The 16,496-nt window shown below is 43.6% G+C and overlaps 3 protein-coding genes across 8 annotated transcripts in view; 1 reads left to right on the top strand and 2 right to left on the bottom strand.

The window, feature by feature from the left end:
- The window catches only part of LOC112068478 (protein regulator of cytokinesis 1), a 14,789-nt gene extending 8,669 nt beyond the window's left edge, over positions 1-6,120 (bottom strand). For all 6 annotated transcript variants that reach the window (XR_002893574.2, XM_024135644.2, XM_024135645.2 and 3 more), the window contains exons 1-5: positions 5,972-6,120; positions 5,107-5,239; positions 4,737-4,859; positions 4,084-4,317; positions 2,846-3,016 (exon numbers count right to left, since the gene is read on the bottom strand). Coding sequence is in view for 5 of the 6 variants with exons in the window: in XM_024135644.2 (XP_023991412.1) it covers positions 2,846-3,016; positions 4,084-4,317; positions 4,737-4,859; positions 5,107-5,239; positions 5,972-5,982 (672 nt within the window). In the remaining variant the exon portion in view is untranslated. The remainder of the gene's footprint in view (positions 1-2,845; positions 3,017-4,083; positions 4,318-4,736; positions 4,860-5,106; positions 5,240-5,971) is intronic.
- Positions 41-1,728, top strand: LOC139023932 (uncharacterized). The gene is made up of 2 exons (XM_070438172.1): positions 41-1,467; positions 1,690-1,728. The coding sequence occupies exon 1, from the start codon at positions 62-64 to the stop codon at positions 989-991; it is 930 nt and encodes a 309-aa protein (XP_070294273.1). The 5' UTR covers positions 41-61; the 3' UTR covers positions 992-1,467; positions 1,690-1,728.
- Positions 6,121-9,851: 3,731 nt separating the features above from the next.
- Positions 9,852-12,320, bottom strand: spi1a (Spi-1 proto-oncogene a). The gene is made up of 2 exons (XM_024135643.2): positions 12,110-12,320; positions 9,852-10,878 (listed from the first exon to the last, which is right to left on the bottom strand). The coding sequence occupies exons 1-2, from the start codon at positions 12,270-12,272 to the stop codon at positions 10,559-10,561; spliced, it is 483 nt and encodes a 160-aa protein (XP_023991411.2). The 5' UTR covers positions 12,273-12,320; the 3' UTR covers positions 9,852-10,558.
- Between the last annotated feature and the right edge of the window lie 4,176 nt (positions 12,321-16,496).

Genomic DNA, 16,496 nt, shown 5'->3' with positions numbered 1-16,496 from the left:
TTATACTGTTACATTGATGCTGTTGACCCGGATCGGGAGAACCCCACGTCTGCCTGTCGACATGATGTTTGGTACGGTGCTACAAGACTCAAATGTTGTAGACTATGATGAGTACGTCAAGTCCCTGACGAGAGACCTGAGGGAGGCCATGGAGACTGTACAGTTGTCGGCAACCAAACAGCTGAAGAGGCATGCGGGCCTCTACAACAGGAAGATCAGAGGAGCTCCAGTGGAGGTCGGTGATCGGGTGCTGCTGGCGAATAAGGGTGAACGTGGAAAGAGGAAGCTGGCGGATCGCTGGGAGAACAACCTCTATATTGTTACGGAGAAGAATAGTGACATCCACATCTTTAAGATACAGAACATGTCGACTGGCCAGGAGAAAAYGGTCCACCGTAATCTGATAATGCCTGTAAACTTTTTGCCTCTCCCTGACACTGCCTTAGAGACACCTAATACGGGAGACCGTGAGGATCCGAGTGAGGAGATGGAGGACTCATCCATGAATGATATACCAGAAATGGACATCGGTGAGAGGACTAGTGTGTGGGTATCAGAACAGACCTCGGAGGAAACACAGTCGGAGCCCTCTGAAAAAGAGACCCTAGATGTGCTGGAAGATGGGCCACTGGCGAGGGACCCTCAGAACTCACCACATTCTGAGGGTGCCACTGGTGGCACAAGCATGTCAGAGGTAACCTTTGGAGAAGAAATGTCCGAACCCTCTGAGGAAAGGCATTCTGAAGATGCCACTGGTGGCACAAGCTCCAGCAACAGTCACGGAACCTTTGACCTTGACTACCCATCGACTGTGGACAGTGACCCACCAATGGTGGTTGTAGTTGAACAGGTTAAACGTAATGATAACTCTGTTAGGACTGTCAGGTCAGGGGCTGGTCGAGTTAGGAAACGCCCAGTGAGACTCATTGAGACTATGCAGACACAGAGGGTTTTTCATACAGAATTCATTAGAGTACCTGTGTGGGTGTAGGATTAGAATCCAAGTCTGTAGCCACATTTTTTTTTCTTCTTTTAACTTTTAACTTTCAAGAGACCCTATAGAGGTCAGGGGTCATGTAGGCCAAGGTTTTTCTGTCTGAGGTTCTTATTGTCACTGAGTGTACTGAACATGTAACAGGCATGTTTTCCTACGGGGTCTKTGAATTCCCCTAATTCTCTTTAGAGAATAGTCTTTGCACTGGAATATTTGGTGACATATATATTGCAAGGTATTGCAYACCTCATTTAGTTTCTTTGTAGTATGCAAGTGTAATTCAGCAGGGGAGAATGTAACAGGGTTGGTTATGTTTCCACTTGCCTCTAAAGAAATGTGTATTTGATGTTCAAGCATTCTTATTGGTTAGTTCAACTCTGATGACAATAAGGGGTGTTGTGATTGGCCCCGCTTGCAGATAGGGGGAGATCGCGAACGTCAGGTCTTCCCAGTATGAAAATGTGATGCAAGGGGTAGGTCACGTTCTGAATACTGTTTTCTATTTTACAATGTGTACAAGTTTGCTGTACGTTACTGATTTTATACATGTGTGGGTATATGGGTACCTGTTAGGGATTGAGGGGCTTTCTGGGATGTGCTTTGGCATATGATTGCTGAATAATTGTGTTAGCTAGCATACACCGATGTCATGGTCACATAAGCCACGGCTAACACAGGTTGTCTTCATGCTACAGATTTTGCCATCGACAGCCATCAACACTGTTAAGTCCTGCACAATAACGTGCTGTTTCCCATTTAACAACAGCAGAAATAAATGATTGCTCAACTGGGACCACTGGCCGAAGGTATTTATTTTGTGAAAAACAACGCATGGGAGTACATTATACCACCTGTTACACTGGTGCCGTGACCCGGATCAATCTGGTCTGCTGCGGAAAGAGAGGAGGTTGAAAGGGGGTGAGTGTAACGGATGTGAAATGGCTAGGCTACGTAGTTAGCGGGTTACGCGCTAATAGCATTTCAATCGGTTACGCTCACTTGCTCTGAGACCTGAAGTAGGGTTTCCCCTTGCTCTGCAAGGGCCGCGGCTTGTGTTGGAGCGATGGGTAACGAGCTGCGTGGGTGACTGTTGTCGATGTGTGCAGAGGGTCCCTGGTTCGCGCCCGTGTCGGGGCGAGGGGACGTACTAAAGTTATACTGTTACACTGGCACCACACGGCCAGGTCTCTGACCTCCTGCCTATAGGCTGTCTCGTCGTTGATCAGGCCTACCACTGTTGTGTCATCGGCAAACTTATATGATGGTGTTGGAGTCGTGCCTGGCCGTCCAGTCATGAGTGAACAGGGAGTACAGGAGGGGACTGAGAACGCACCCCTGAGGGGCCTGTGTTGAGTATCCCCTCGTCTTACCAGATGCCGCTGTTCTATCTTGCCGGTACAGCGTATAACCAGCCAGCTGTATGTTGATAGTGTCGTCATTCAGGCACGACTCCGTGAAGCATAAGATATTACAGTTTCTACCGTTGGTAGTTTAATCTCCGGCGTAGTTCATCGATTTTATTTTCCAAAGATTGCACGTTTGCTAGCAGAATGGAAGGAAGTGGGGGTTTATTCGATCGCCTACGAATTCTCAGAAGGCAGCCCGCCCTCTGATTCTGCCAGTTCGAGGTGAGTAATCGCAGTCCCGATGTCCAGAAGTTCTTTCGGTCATAAGAAACCTTAGCACCAACATTATGTACAAAATAAGTTGCAAATAAACAAACCAAAAAACACAAATCGGTTAGGGACACTTTACTCAATATGGCACATCTTTAAATAAAATGAAGAATTCTGACACAAAATTAGAGAAAATGGTGAATGTACATGAAAGCGCTGTATGCCCAGGTCTCACCTGTCCCAGCAGCAGTTGGAGAGCTGTGATGTTGTCGCTGGACAGACAGAAGGCCTCCTCGTCCTCACACACCACATCCCTCTCAAAGCTGGTGTCTGGCAACTGGTCCAGCTCCTCCATACACACAATGATCTGACGCTTGATACCCACAAACTCACGGTGGCGACGATCCTGGAACATACAACGGAGAGCATAAATCTCAACTTACACAAAGATTGTCTGAATGAACATATAAAACGCAACATTTAAAGTGTTGGTCACGTATTTCAAGATCCCAGAAATGTTCCATATGCACAAAAATCTTATTTCTCTCAAATTTTGTGAGCAAATGTATTTACATCCCTGTTAGTGAGCATTTCTTCTTTGTCAAGATAATCCATCCACCTGACAGGTGTGGCATATCAAGAAGCTGATTAAATAGCATGATCATTRCACAGGTGCACCTTGTGCTGGGGACAATAAAAGGCCACTCTTAACATGTTCAGTTGTCACACAACACAATGCCACAGATGTCTAAAGTTGAGGGAGCGCGCAATTGGCATGTTGAATGCAGGAATGTCCACCAGAGCTGTTGCCAGATAATTGAATGTTAATTTCTCTACCATAAGCCACCTAAAACATAATTTTAGAGAATTTGGCAGTACGTCCAACCAGTCTCACAACCGAGGACCATTTGTAACCATGCCAACCAAGAAAAACTTTAAACTCATAGAAAAAAACATAACGAAATGGATTTTAAATAATTTAACCCATGTCAGTCAATTTGTTGTTTAAAAAACAAAAAATTACAGAAATGTTGGTTAATCGCTCAGCACTATTAAATATACATCCGAATTGTATCACTTCATGCCTCTTCAAACATACAGCGCTGCAATTCTCAAATTAATCTAAAATAAATCTGTGTATATTGGGTTTGCTGTGCTTAAGTGACATGCCCACTTTCCTATGTCTATTGTACATCATACCATTCTCAGGGCCCTTAAATTGTTCATTTTACATTTATATTTTAGTCATTTAGCAGACGCTCTTATCCAGAGCGACTTAGAGGAGCAATTATGGTTAAGTGCCTTGCTCAAAAACACAGAGAGTTTTCACCTAGTCAGCTCGGGGATTCGAACCAGCGACCTTTCGTTTACTGGCCCAACGCCATTAACCACTAGGCTACCTGCCACTAACCACAAACTGACCCAAGCCCAAATGGATATGTATGAACACCATGAAGGATGATGCAGACATACCTTCTCTTTGGTGAGATCATTCAGGTAGGAGTGGTAGCGGTCCAGCTGTTCCAGCGAAGGGACAGTGTCCATGTCGATACAGAAGGGAACTGAACACATGATGTCACACAGCTCCCGGTCCTGCTTGTACAGAGTCTTCAGCTCCTTAACTCGCTGATTCTTCTGTATCATCATCACCTCCAGCTGTGACCGAATGTCCTTCTCCAGCTGCAGCATCGTCCTCCCCTCGTCCTCCTATAGACACATCAAGATGGTTGAAAAGGAACATTAACAAGATGAAACATTAGGATAATGAAGTAACACATGGCTCTACACTGAGCTTTTTCTACAAGGAGCACATGTGAGCCTAATTTGGAAGATGTAGGCGCACACAAAGAAATTCAGGAGCACAACGAAAAATATTTTAGGTAATAAAGCTAGCTTCATTTCTATAGTTAAAAAAAATCCAGGTCACAAAGCAAAAGATACAAGTAAAATATCTTTACTGTAACAATATTGCGTGTTCCAATTTGGATTCTAAAGACAGAAAAACGCATATTTTTCACAAGTTTGTTGCCTCAAAATACAAAAATCTGGAGATGCACTCCTTAGGCTCATTGCTCCATTAGTAGCTAGAAGTAATAAGCTTAACTCAAGTCAAGAGAGAAGTGGACCTCAAAGGGGGATAGTTGAAGCTCAGTGCACAGAACGTCCAGCTCTTTGCGACAGGACTCTATGCTGCTCATCAATCTCTTCCTTAAACTGTCCTCCTCAGTGATCATCATGTCCAGCAAGCCCTAGTAGAATAGAACACACACACAGGTCAAAATACATTGCACTGGTTAATAAGTGAATTATCATCCTGGCTCCAGCTAATTTTGTACTGTCTTGCCATTTGTCAACTACTATGTTCATTGCCATGCATTGTTGTGACAATGACCAAGAGTTTACCAGGAGTTTAGTAAGCCACAAGACAGCACAAACAGATCTGGTAGCAGGCTAGCAAACTACCTTAATCATCTTTTGGAATGAACCCAAACTCACTTTGATATGTTTCTTGACTACATCAGTCCTCTGTAGTCGCTGGTCCTCTGGAATGCCTATTTCTTCCCAGATGTCCTTCAACCTGTTCAGAGCTTGATTCAGACATGCTACAGATTCTGCAGCATGGACTTCACTGTAGAGGAAAATTTTAAGCAGGTGAAAGCATGTCACATAAATGTGTTATGAATGCTGCAGCCTGCAACTACAGGAAAGAGTGCAGATCAGATTCACACTCTCCATGGATTATTATGGATTATTGTGTGTGCATTGCAGAGCTTGTTGTTGATCAACAGAGTAACTGAGCTGAGTAGGTTCTCGAAGGTGTCAGATGTCACGTAGCTACTGTAGCCAAGTTGTCATGGACATTTTGTCTGATCAGTAGCTGGTTGATTGACATTCCTCTTGGCAGGCTAAACAGGTTAGTCGACTACGTAATTGAGTTGCCAAAACAATCCATCTAGTTAAGCTAGCCACTGTATTTAAAAACATGTTTAGCTAACGTTAGCTCCTCTTTACATACTTTACAGTAACGTCAGCTAGCTAGTTATGGCAGCTTATCATTTTAATATCAAGCGAAGGCGATCACCAAACGGTTAGTTAGCTAGCCAGTCGTGTAGCCCAATTTAGCTAGCCAGATAAAGTTATCTAGTTAGGTACTACAGTAGTAACGTTAACGTAACTAATGTTAGTTATTACCAACAGGTAACGTTAGCTACTGCAGCATTGTGTGCCAATACTCACTTATTTAACGTTGCTTAGTATGCTATGTTAGCTACCTCTCATTATAAGTTAGCTAGCTAAAGTTAACAACAAGCAAGGACATCATTCAAACACAGCAACCCACACACAATTTTGGGGGACTAACCTCCTCCTCATGGTTACGTTCCACCGAAAACTTTACCCGTGTTGCCTTAAATAAATACGTCTCTTTTAACACAATACAACAAATGAAAGATTGTTATCTGTGTCCAAGCGTCGTTTGCCGTCTGCGACTCTGTTCAAATTTTGCACCGAAACAATGCCTCGCTTTCTATTGGACGATATGGAGAGCACGTCAAAAAACTGCTTTCTGTGGGCGTGGCCACAGCGTTTGACGACTTGAAGAGCTCACCTTTGATTTTTATTATTGGGGGACAACAATCATAGCTGAATATTTTATTACCTGAAAATAACATATATTAGCTGCTATAGTTATAATATGAATAGTCATTTTTATTTGAATATATGTCTATAAGCCTCGGCATTACTGTTGAGGCACTAACTAACTACTGTACACTCTAAATAAAACTAAAAGGGATTATTATTATTTGACCCAGCTGGTCACCTATGAACATTTGAACATCTTGGCCATGTTCTGTTATAATCTCCACCCGGCACAGCCAGAAGAGGACTGGCCACCCCCCATAGCCTGGTAACTCTCTAGGTTTCTTCCTAAGTTCTGGCCTTTCTAGGGAGTTTTTCCTAGCCACCGGGCTTCTACACCTGCATTGTTTGCTGTTTGGGGTTTTAGGCTGGGTTTCTGTACAGCACTTTGAGATATCAGCTGATGTAAGAAGGGCTTCATAAATACATTTGATTTTGATTTGATTAAGACCTGCCATACCCTTTGTTTCCCTGAGATTGGTTCCCTTTTTATTATCTATTGAAGTGATCAGACCGATGAGGAGGTTGAAGGTAGAACATGATAACAGAGGAAAATAATAATTGCTGCCACTCCTCTGCTCCTTCTTTAGTCATGATAGACTAGTGTTTCCATTGTCTATACTCATTATAGACTAGTGTTTCCATTGTCTTTACTCATGATAGACTAGTGTTTCCATTTCTTTACTCATTATAAGACTAGTGTTCCATTTCTTAGTCATGATTAAACTAGTGTTTCCATTGTCTTTTATCATGATAGACTAGTGTTTCCATGTCTATACTCATTATAGACTAGTGTTTCCATGTCTTAGTCATATAGACTAGTGTTAACATTGTCTTACTCAGGATAGACTAGTGTTAACATGCGTCTATTACTCATTATAGAACTAGGTGTCCATTGCTTTAGTCATGATAGACTATGTTTCCATGTCATACTCATTATAGACTAGGTTTCCTATTGTCTGTAGTCATGAAGACTAGTGTTGTCCAGTCTATACTCATTATAGACTAGTGTTCCATTTTCTTTACTCAATGATAGACTAAGTGTTTCCATTGTCTTTACTCATTATAGACTAGTGTTTCATTGTCTTTAGCATGATAGACTAGTGTCTTCATTGTTACGTCATTTATGACTAGTGTTTTCGGGTTGTTCTATATACTCATATCAACTAATGTAAAACCCCCTTGTCTTGGGGTTTAGATAGACTATGTGCCATGTCTTTACGTCATTGATGACTAGCGTTAACATGTATATAAAGATATGATAACATTGCTTTACTCAGATAAGACTAGTGTTTTCCATGTCTTTAGGTATATAATAGACTAGGTTTCCAATTCTATATCTCATTAATAGACATAGTGTCCATTGTCATTACGTCATTGATAGACTAGGTTTCCATTGTCTATATCTGTAATAGACTAGTGGTTTCATGTCTTTACTCAGGATAGACTGTGTATTGTTTCTATCATTACTAGGTTTAATTCTATTATAGACTATGTTTCCATTGTCTTTACTCATATGATAGGTTCATGCTTTCTTTCAACTAGGATGTTTTCTTTACTCATGATAAGAACTAGTGTTTCCATTGTCTTTACTCATTATAGACTAGTGTTTCCATTGTCTTTTACTCATTATATAACTAGTGTTCCATTGTCTTTTACTCATGGATAGACTAGTGTTTCCATTGTCCTTTACTCCATGATCAGACTAGTGTTCCATTGTCTTTTACTCATTATAGGACTATGTTTCCATGTCTTACTCATGATAGACTAGTGTTTCCATTGTCTTTACTCGATGATAGACTAGTGTCATTGTCTTATCATTATAGACTATGTTTCCATTGTCTTTACTCAGTATAGACTAGTGTTTCCATTGTCTTACTCATGATAGACTAGTGTTTCCATTGTCTTTACTCTTATATAGCTAGGTTTCCATTGTCTTTACTCATGATAGACTAGTGTTTTCCATTGTCTTTACTCATATAGACTAGCTGTTCTCCATTGTTCTTATACTCATTAGAGACTAGTGTTTCCATTCGTCTTTACTCATTACAGACTATTGGTTTCCATTGTCTTACTCATTATAGACTAGTTTCCATGTCTTTACTCATTATAGGACTAGTGTTTCCATTGTCTTTCCATTAAAACTAGTTCCATTCTTTACTCATTATAGACTAAGTGTTTCCATTGTCTTTACTCATGATAACTAGTGTTTCCATTGTCTTTACTCATGGATAGACTAGTGTTTCCAGTGTCTTTACTCATGATATACTAGTGTTTCATTGTCATTACTCATGTATAGACTATGTGCTGTCCATTGTCTTAGCTCATTATAGACTAGTTCCTGTCCAGTATCCATTTGCTTTTGATCATCGATATTAATAAGACTATGTTTCATGTCTTACTCATGTATAGACTCTAGTGTTCCAGTTTCCTTTACTCATCATAACTAGTGTTCCAGTGTCTTTACTCATGATAGACTATTGTTATCCAGTCGTTACTCATGCATAGACTATGTTTCCCATTGTCTTTAACTCATGAATAGACTAGTGTTTCCATTTCTTTATTCATATAGACTAGTGTTTCCATTGGCTTTAACTCATTACTAGATTCGTGTTTCCATGTCTTTACTCATTATAGACTATGTTCCAATTGTCTTCTTACTCAATGATTAGACTATGTTTCCATCTGTCTTTACCCTCATTACTAGACTAGTGTTTCCATGTCCTTTTACTCATGATTAGACTAGTGTTTCCATTGTCTTTACTCATTATAGACTAGTGTTTCCATTGTCTTTACTCATTATAGATTCGTGTTTCCATTGTTTGGGGTTTTGATGCATCTTCCATTCCACTCACTGATTTTCTAAGAAGTGCAGCATTTGCAAAGCATATCGTTTATTGTTTTTTTGCTTCACAGACACAAAGATAGAGAAGAGTCAGGAGCAAGATGATGCAACGCAGAACGTGACGACATGTTCAATTAAGTCGAAACATAAACACGTTTAAGGCTACCTGATTTTCTCTGGAGTATCATTTTAAATGTGATTGACATAGAATTACAGTAGACAGTCAAATCAAATCAAATCAAACTTTATTTGCCACATGCGTCGAATACAACAAGTGTAGACTTTACCGTGAAATGCTTACTTACAATCCCTTAACCAACAGTGCAGTTCAAGAAGAAGAAAATATTTACCAAGTAGGTTAAAATAAAAAGTAATAATAAAAAGTAACACAATAAGAATAACAATAACGAGGCTATGTACAGGGGCACCGGTACCGAGTCAGGGGGGGTGTCAATGTAAGTTGTCCGGTGGCGATTTTTATAAATTGTTCAGCAGTCTAATGGCTTGGGGGTAGAAGCTGTTGAGGAGACTTTTGGTCCTAGACTTGGTGCTCCGGTACCGCTTGCCGTGCGGTAGCAGAGAAAACAGTCTAGAACTTGGGTGACTGGAGTCTCTGACAATTTTATGGGCTTTCCTCTGACACCGCCTATTATATAGGTCCTGGATGGCAGGAAGCGTGGCCCCAGTGATGTACTGGGCCATTCGCACTACTACTCTGTAGCGCCTTACGGTCAGATGCCGAGCAGTTCCCATACCAGGCGGTGATGCAACCGGTCAGGATGCTCTCGATGGTGCAGCTTGTAGAACCTTTTGACGATCTGGGGGCCCATGCCAAATCTTTTCAGTCTCCTGAGGGGGAAAAGGTTTTGTCCTGCCCTCTTCACGACTGTCTTGGTATGTTTGGACCATGATAATTCGTTGGTGATGTGAACACCAAGGAACTTGAAACTCTCGACCCACTCCACTACAGCCCCATCGATGTTAATGGAGGCCTGTTCGGCCCGCCTTTTCCTGTAGTCCACGATCAGCTCCTTTGTCTTGCTCACATTGAGGGAGAGGTTGTTGCCCTGGCACAACACTGCCAGTTCTCTGACCTCCTCCCTATAGGCCGTCTCATCGTTGTCGGTGATAAGGCTTACCACTGTTGTGTCGTCAGCAAACTTAATGATGGTGTTGGAGTCGTGTTTGGCCACGCAGTCGTGAGTGAACAGGGAAAAGTCATTATAACTTTTAGGTTGGTGTGTATTGTGTGTATTTTTGTGTATTGTTAGATATTACTGCACTGTTGGAGCTAGAAACACAAGCATTTAGCTACACCCGCAATAACACCTGTTAAACATGTGTATGTGACCAATCAAATTAGATTTTTGATTTGATTGTCCTATTTGCAATGTATATCAGTGAGGGTAGACCTAAACCCAAAGCCTGTATAAAGAGGCATTACATAAACAATCTCTGGTATCCTTAGCGGGGGAAGGGCCTCCTCTCTGTAGTTGAGACTTTCCTCAGTACCTCTGTACTGAACTGGTAGGTCAGTTTCTTCTTGACTTTTCTGATTTCTCCCGTCTTGCCGTAGTTCCGCAGGGCCCTGGCCATCTTCTGGTATGTCATCCTCTTCCTGTTTCCTTTCTGCGTGCCCCATCGATTGGCCAGAGTCTCCTTGTGTTTAGAAGAGAACTGGAAGATTCCTTTCTCTCTTTCCACCCACCACACGCTGTCCTTCATGTCTCCTTTCTTCAGCAGATCCAGGAGGAACTGGTACAGACGGATCTTCCTCTTGCTACCTGGATAGGGAGATATCGTTGGGATATTGGAGATAAGGAATTCATATGGGATTCCATTTTCTCATAATTTCTCAATTTTCAACTAAGGGTAGCTGCACCCCGGAGTAGTGGGCGTGTAGAAAGGAGTGGGTGTGTTAAAAGCGCTCTGCTATAGGTTAGAGGTTTTGACTAGATGGTATACAGTTTATGTCAGAATTGACTTTTCGTAGCTGGTTAGGAGAATTTACGCAGCAGGTTAGGAGAATTAACGTAGCGGGTTAGGATAATTAACGTAGCGGGTTAGGATAATTAACGTAGCGGGTTAGGATAATTAACGTAGCGGGTTAGGATAATTAACGTAGCGGGTTAGGATAATTAGGGTGAGGTTAGGAAAAGTTTTAGGGTCAGCTAAAAGGCAGAGTGGGTTAGGCAGAGCAGTAATATCTGACCAATTAGCTGCTTGCTTTCAAAACGCACACTCCTTTCGACACACCCACTCGTTTTCACATGCCCATACTCCGGTTAAAATGTATTGTTGGTTATTTTTGGATTATAATTATGATAGTAAATCTTTTGCATTGACAGTGATCCTTGTACGGAATAGGACACTACCCAGACAACAAAACTATTATGGCCCAAATCCAGCCCACATCTACCAGGTATTACGGCCCAGTCAGAATTATGGGCCAGAAGTGGGCCAGATTAGCCATATCAGTCAATCAGTCAGCCAGATCAGTCAGCCAGTCAGTCAATCAGTCAGCCAGTCAGTCAATCAGTCAGTCAGACAATCAGTCAGTCAGTCAGTCAATCAGTCAGTCAGCCAATCAGTCAGTCAATCAGTCAGTCAGACAATCAGTCAGACAGTCAATAAGTCAGTCAGTCAGTCAGGCAATCAGGCAGCCAACCGGACGGCCAAGCAGCGAACCGTTCAGTCAGACAATTAGTCAGTCAGACAATCAGTCAGTCAGTCAGACAATCAGTCAGTCAATCAGTCAGTCAGACAATTAGTCAGCCAATCAGTCAGTCAACCAATCAGTCAGCCAATCAGTCAGTCAGCCAATCAGTCAGTCAGACAATCAGTCAGTCAATCAGTCAGTCAGATCACTCAATCAGTCAGTCAGCCAATCAATCAGTCAGTCAGACAATCAGTCAGTCACTCCGTCAATCAGTCAGTCAGCCAATCAGTCAGTCAATCAGTCAGTCAGACAATCAGTCAGACAGTCAATCAATCAGTCAGTTAGTCAGAATTTACTGGAGTCTCCCCCAGAGGGGATATGGTCTCCGTAGTCCTCCTCTCCCTCAGACACCTCCAGGGTGGGGCTGTGGCCCCCAGGTCCCTCCTCCTCTGAGCAGTAGCGGCTAGGGGACACAGGAGCCTGCTGATGGTAATACACTGTACGGCTGCAATAAGGCATCTGTGGAGAAGAATGGACAGATCATTTGATGGATGGTTATAGTGTATGTTTTATTTAGCATCTATATGACATATAACACACATTGGGGAGCCATTTTGAGCCCAAGTTCTGAATGAAAGTATGGAAACACTCTTTATCTAGGCAGGCCCACTGAAATCTAAATATTTCAAATAAAATTGTATTTGTCAACATGCGCCGAACACAACGGATATAGACTTAACCTTGAAATGCTTGCTTACGAGCCCAACAATGCAGAGATAAAAAAACAAGACCTTGATTCTGTAGACTTACTATTGTGTTTGCTTTGATTACTCTGTGATTTGGTGACCACCTACACATCTCCTGTATAAATAACCGTTGCTTAGTAGACTGGCCTGAGAGACTGTTGGATTGTGTTACTTTGAAAGTGACAAAATGGGCCGGCATCTCACTGAAAGAGGAAGTAGTGGAAGGTCAACTAAATATAATCTAAAAGCAATTGCCAATAGCACAATGGACAGACAGTCGTAAATAAGAAATACCCTTAAAAGTCCAGGCCAAATGCTTTAGAGACAGATTTTTTTTTTTTTACATCGTTCTGTGGGGATTCACTTCTTATCACAAATGCAAAGCCATTCTCCTATAGCCTCCAAAGCCATTCTTCTATAGCCCCCAAAGCCATTCTCCTATAGCCCCCAAAGCATTATCCTATAGCCTCCAAAGCCATTCTCCTATAGCTCCCAAAGCATTATCCTATAGCCTCCAAAGCCATTCTCCTATAGCCCCCAAAGCATTATCCTATAGACACGAGAGAGATTGGGACGCCTAACCACAGGTTAGTCCACTCTAGTAGACCCAGAACTGGAACCTACACAGGGTTAGTCCACTCCTAGTAGACCCAGGACTGGGACCCCTACTAACCACAGGTTGTTCCAACTCTAGTAGACCCAGGACTGGGGACCCTACCCTAACCCCACAGGTTAGTCAACTCTAGTAGACCAGGACTGGACCTCCATATCCCCACAGGTAGTCCAACTCTAGTAGACCCAGGACTGGGACCTAACCCCACAGGTTGTCCAACTCTAGTAGACCCAGAACTGGGACCCTAACCCCAGGTTAGTCCAACTCTAGTAGACCCAGAATGGACCCCTAACCCAAGGTTAGTCCAACTCTAGTAGACCCAGACTGGGACCCCTAACCCTCCACAGGTTGTCCAACTTAGTAGACCCAGACTGGACTAACCCCACAGGTTAGTCCAACTCTAGTAGACCCAGGACTGGGACCCCTAACCACAGGTTAGTCCAACTCTAGTAGACCAGAACTGGGACCCCTAACCCCACAGGTTAGTCCAACTCTAGTAGACCCAGAACTGGGACCCCTAACCCCACAGGTTGTCCAACTCTAGTAGACCCAGGACTGGGACCCCTAACCCACAGGTTAGTCCAACTCTAGTAGACCAGGACTGGGACCCTACTAACCCCACAGGTTTGTCCAACTCTAGTAGCCCAGACTGGGAACCCCTCCCCCAGGGTTAGTCCAACTCTAGTAGACCCAGGACTGGACCTAACCTAACACACAGTTAGTCCAACTCTAGTAGACCCAGGACTGGACCCTAACCTAACCCGACAGGTTAGTCCACATCTAGTAGATCCGGACTGGGACCCCTAACCCCACAGGTTAGTCCATTCTAGTAGACCAGTGGGACCCTTACCCATTCCCACAGTTTAGTCAACTCTAGTAGACCAGGACTGGGACCCCTAACCCAAGGTTAGTCCAACTCTAGTAGAACCAGGACTGGGACCCCTAACCCCACAGGTTAGTCCAACTCTAGTAGAACCCAGGACGGGACCCTAACCCACAGGTTAGTCCAACTCTAGTAGACCCAGGACTGGGACCCACCTAACCCAGTTCTCCATCTAGTACCAAACTGGACCCTAACCACGGTTAGTCCAACTCTAGTAGGCCAAGGGACTGGGACCCCTAACCCACAGGTTAGTCCAACTCAGTAGAACCGAACTGGGACCCTAACCCCACAGGTAGTCCAACTCTAGTAGACCCAGAACTGGACCCCTAACCCCACAGGTTAGTCCAATCTAGTAGACCCAGAACTGGGACCCCTAACCCCACAGGTTAGTCCAACTCTAGTAGACCCAGGACTGGGCCTAACCTACACCCAGGTTAGTCCAACTCTAGTAGACCCAGGACTGGACCCCTAACCCACAGGTTAGTCCAACTCTAGTAGACCCAGGACTGGGACCCCTAACCCTAACCCCAGATTAGTCCAACTCTAGTAGACCCAGGACTGGGACCCTAACCGCACAGGTTAGTCCAACTCTAGTAGACCCAGGACTGGGACCTAACCCCACAGGTTAGTCCACTCTAGTAGACCCAGGACTGGGACCCCTACCCCACAGGTTAGTCCAACTCTAGTAGACCCGGACTGGGACCCCTAACCCTAACCCAAGGTTAGTCGGCAACTCTATAGTAGACCACAGGACTGGACCTAACCCTAACCCCACAGGTTATCCAACTCTAGTAGACCCAGACTGGGACCTCAACCTAAACCCCACAGGTTAGTCAACTCTAGTAGACCCAGGATGGGACCCCTAACCCTACAGTGTTAGTCCAACTCTAGTAGACCCGGACTGGGACCCTAACCCACAGGTTAGTCAACTCTAGTAGTCCAGGATGGGACCCCTAACCCACAGGTTAGTCAACTCTGTGACCAGACTGGACTAACCCCACAGGTTAGTCCAACTCTAGTAGACCAGATGGGACCCTAACTCCCACAGGTTAGTCCAACTCTAGTAGACCCAGGCTGACCCAACTAACGCCCACAGGTTAGTCGCAACTCTAGTAGAACGCAGGATGGACCCTAACCCCACAGGTTAGTCAATTAGTAGACCAGGATGGGACCCCTACCCCAAGGTTTATCCAACTCTAGTAGACCAGAACTGGGACCCTAACCCGACAGTGTAGTCATACTCTGCCTGATTGTGTTGACAACTTTACTGTATGATTAAAATTAGCATTTCAGAGGAGAAACAGTTTAAAGCTGTGAAAAATATAAAATACGTATTGGCATAAAGCACTCTGACAGATGGCCTAAATGTAACCCATGATGAAAGATTCCAAGGCCTTTTATAGTATATTGGTATACATGATTACTATCAACAATGTACAATACCTAGAGATAATTACTCTCTGTATTTGAGAGGGAGTACAGAAAGGGACTGGATGTTATGTGATAGCCTACCACAGTTGTCTGTGCTGAGAGTGGGTTGCTCAAGATGGGCTTTTTCTGAGCGAGGGTACGTTTAGCCACGACCACTAGCCTAGCAGGGGAAAGAGCAGCAGAATAGTCCACACTCACCACCGTGGCTGTGAGATAGTCTAGGCTAACCAGTACTCAACCTCTTTATTGAGGACATCATCTGAGGCACTGCAGTGAGTGGGGGAGGAAAGCCTGATCATATCCAACTGTACAATGCAACTGTTAAATCAAATATGTTAGGAGAATGGCTTTGGAGGCTATAGGAGAATGGTTTGGGGGCTATAGGAGAATGCTTTGGGGGCTATAGGAGAATGCTTGGGGCTTAGAAATGCTTGGAGGCTATAGGAGAATGCTTTGGAGGCTATAGGAAGAATGCTTTGAGGCTATGAGATGCTTTGGAGGCTATAGAGAATTGGTTTGGAGGCTATAGGAGAATGCTTGGGGGCTATAGGAGAATTGGCTTTGGAGGCTATAGGAGAATGCTTTGGAGGCTAATAGGAAGAATGCTTTGGAGGCTATGGGAATGCTTTGGGGCTATAGGAAGAATGGCTTTGGGTATAGGAGAATAGTTTGGGGCTATAGGAGAATAGTCTTTGGGGGCTATAGAGAGCTTTGGGGGTATAGAGAATGGCTTGGAGGCTATAGGAGAATGGCTTTGGGGGCTATAGGAGAATGCTTTGGAGACTATAGGATAACATGCTTTTGGAGACTATAGGATAATGCGTTGGAGACTATAGGATAATGCTTTGGGGCTATAGGAGAATGCTTTGGAGACTATAGGATAAATGCTTTGGAGGCTATAGGAGAATGCTTTGGAGACTATAGGATAATGCTTTGGGGGCTTATAGGAGAATGCTTTGGAGCTAAGGATAATGCTTGGGGTATAGGAGAATGCCTTTGGAGACTATAGGATCATGCTTTTGGAGCCTATAGGAAATGCTTTGGAGACTATAGGATAATGCTTTTGAGAA

This window comes from Salvelinus sp. IW2-2015, unplaced genomic scaffold, assembly GCF_002910315.2.
Source record: "Salvelinus sp. IW2-2015 unplaced genomic scaffold, ASM291031v2 Un_scaffold537, whole genome shotgun sequence".
NCBI lineage: Eukaryota > Metazoa > Chordata > Actinopteri > Salmoniformes > Salmonidae > Salvelinus > Salvelinus sp. IW2-2015.
This window is presented reverse-complemented; position numbering and strand designations above follow the sequence as displayed.

What these genes read in the sequence shown, in the direction of transcription:
- spi1a (XM_024135643.2), bottom strand. Translation starts at nt 12,272, where the DNA reads ATGCCTTATTGCAGCCGTACAGTGTATTACCATCAGCAGGCTCCTGTG. An exon ending in CCCCTCTGGGGGAGACTCCA is followed by an intron (nt 10,879 to 12,109) that starts GTAAATTCTGAC and finishes CTCCCTATCCAG; the next exon opens with GTAGCAAGAGGAAGATCCGT.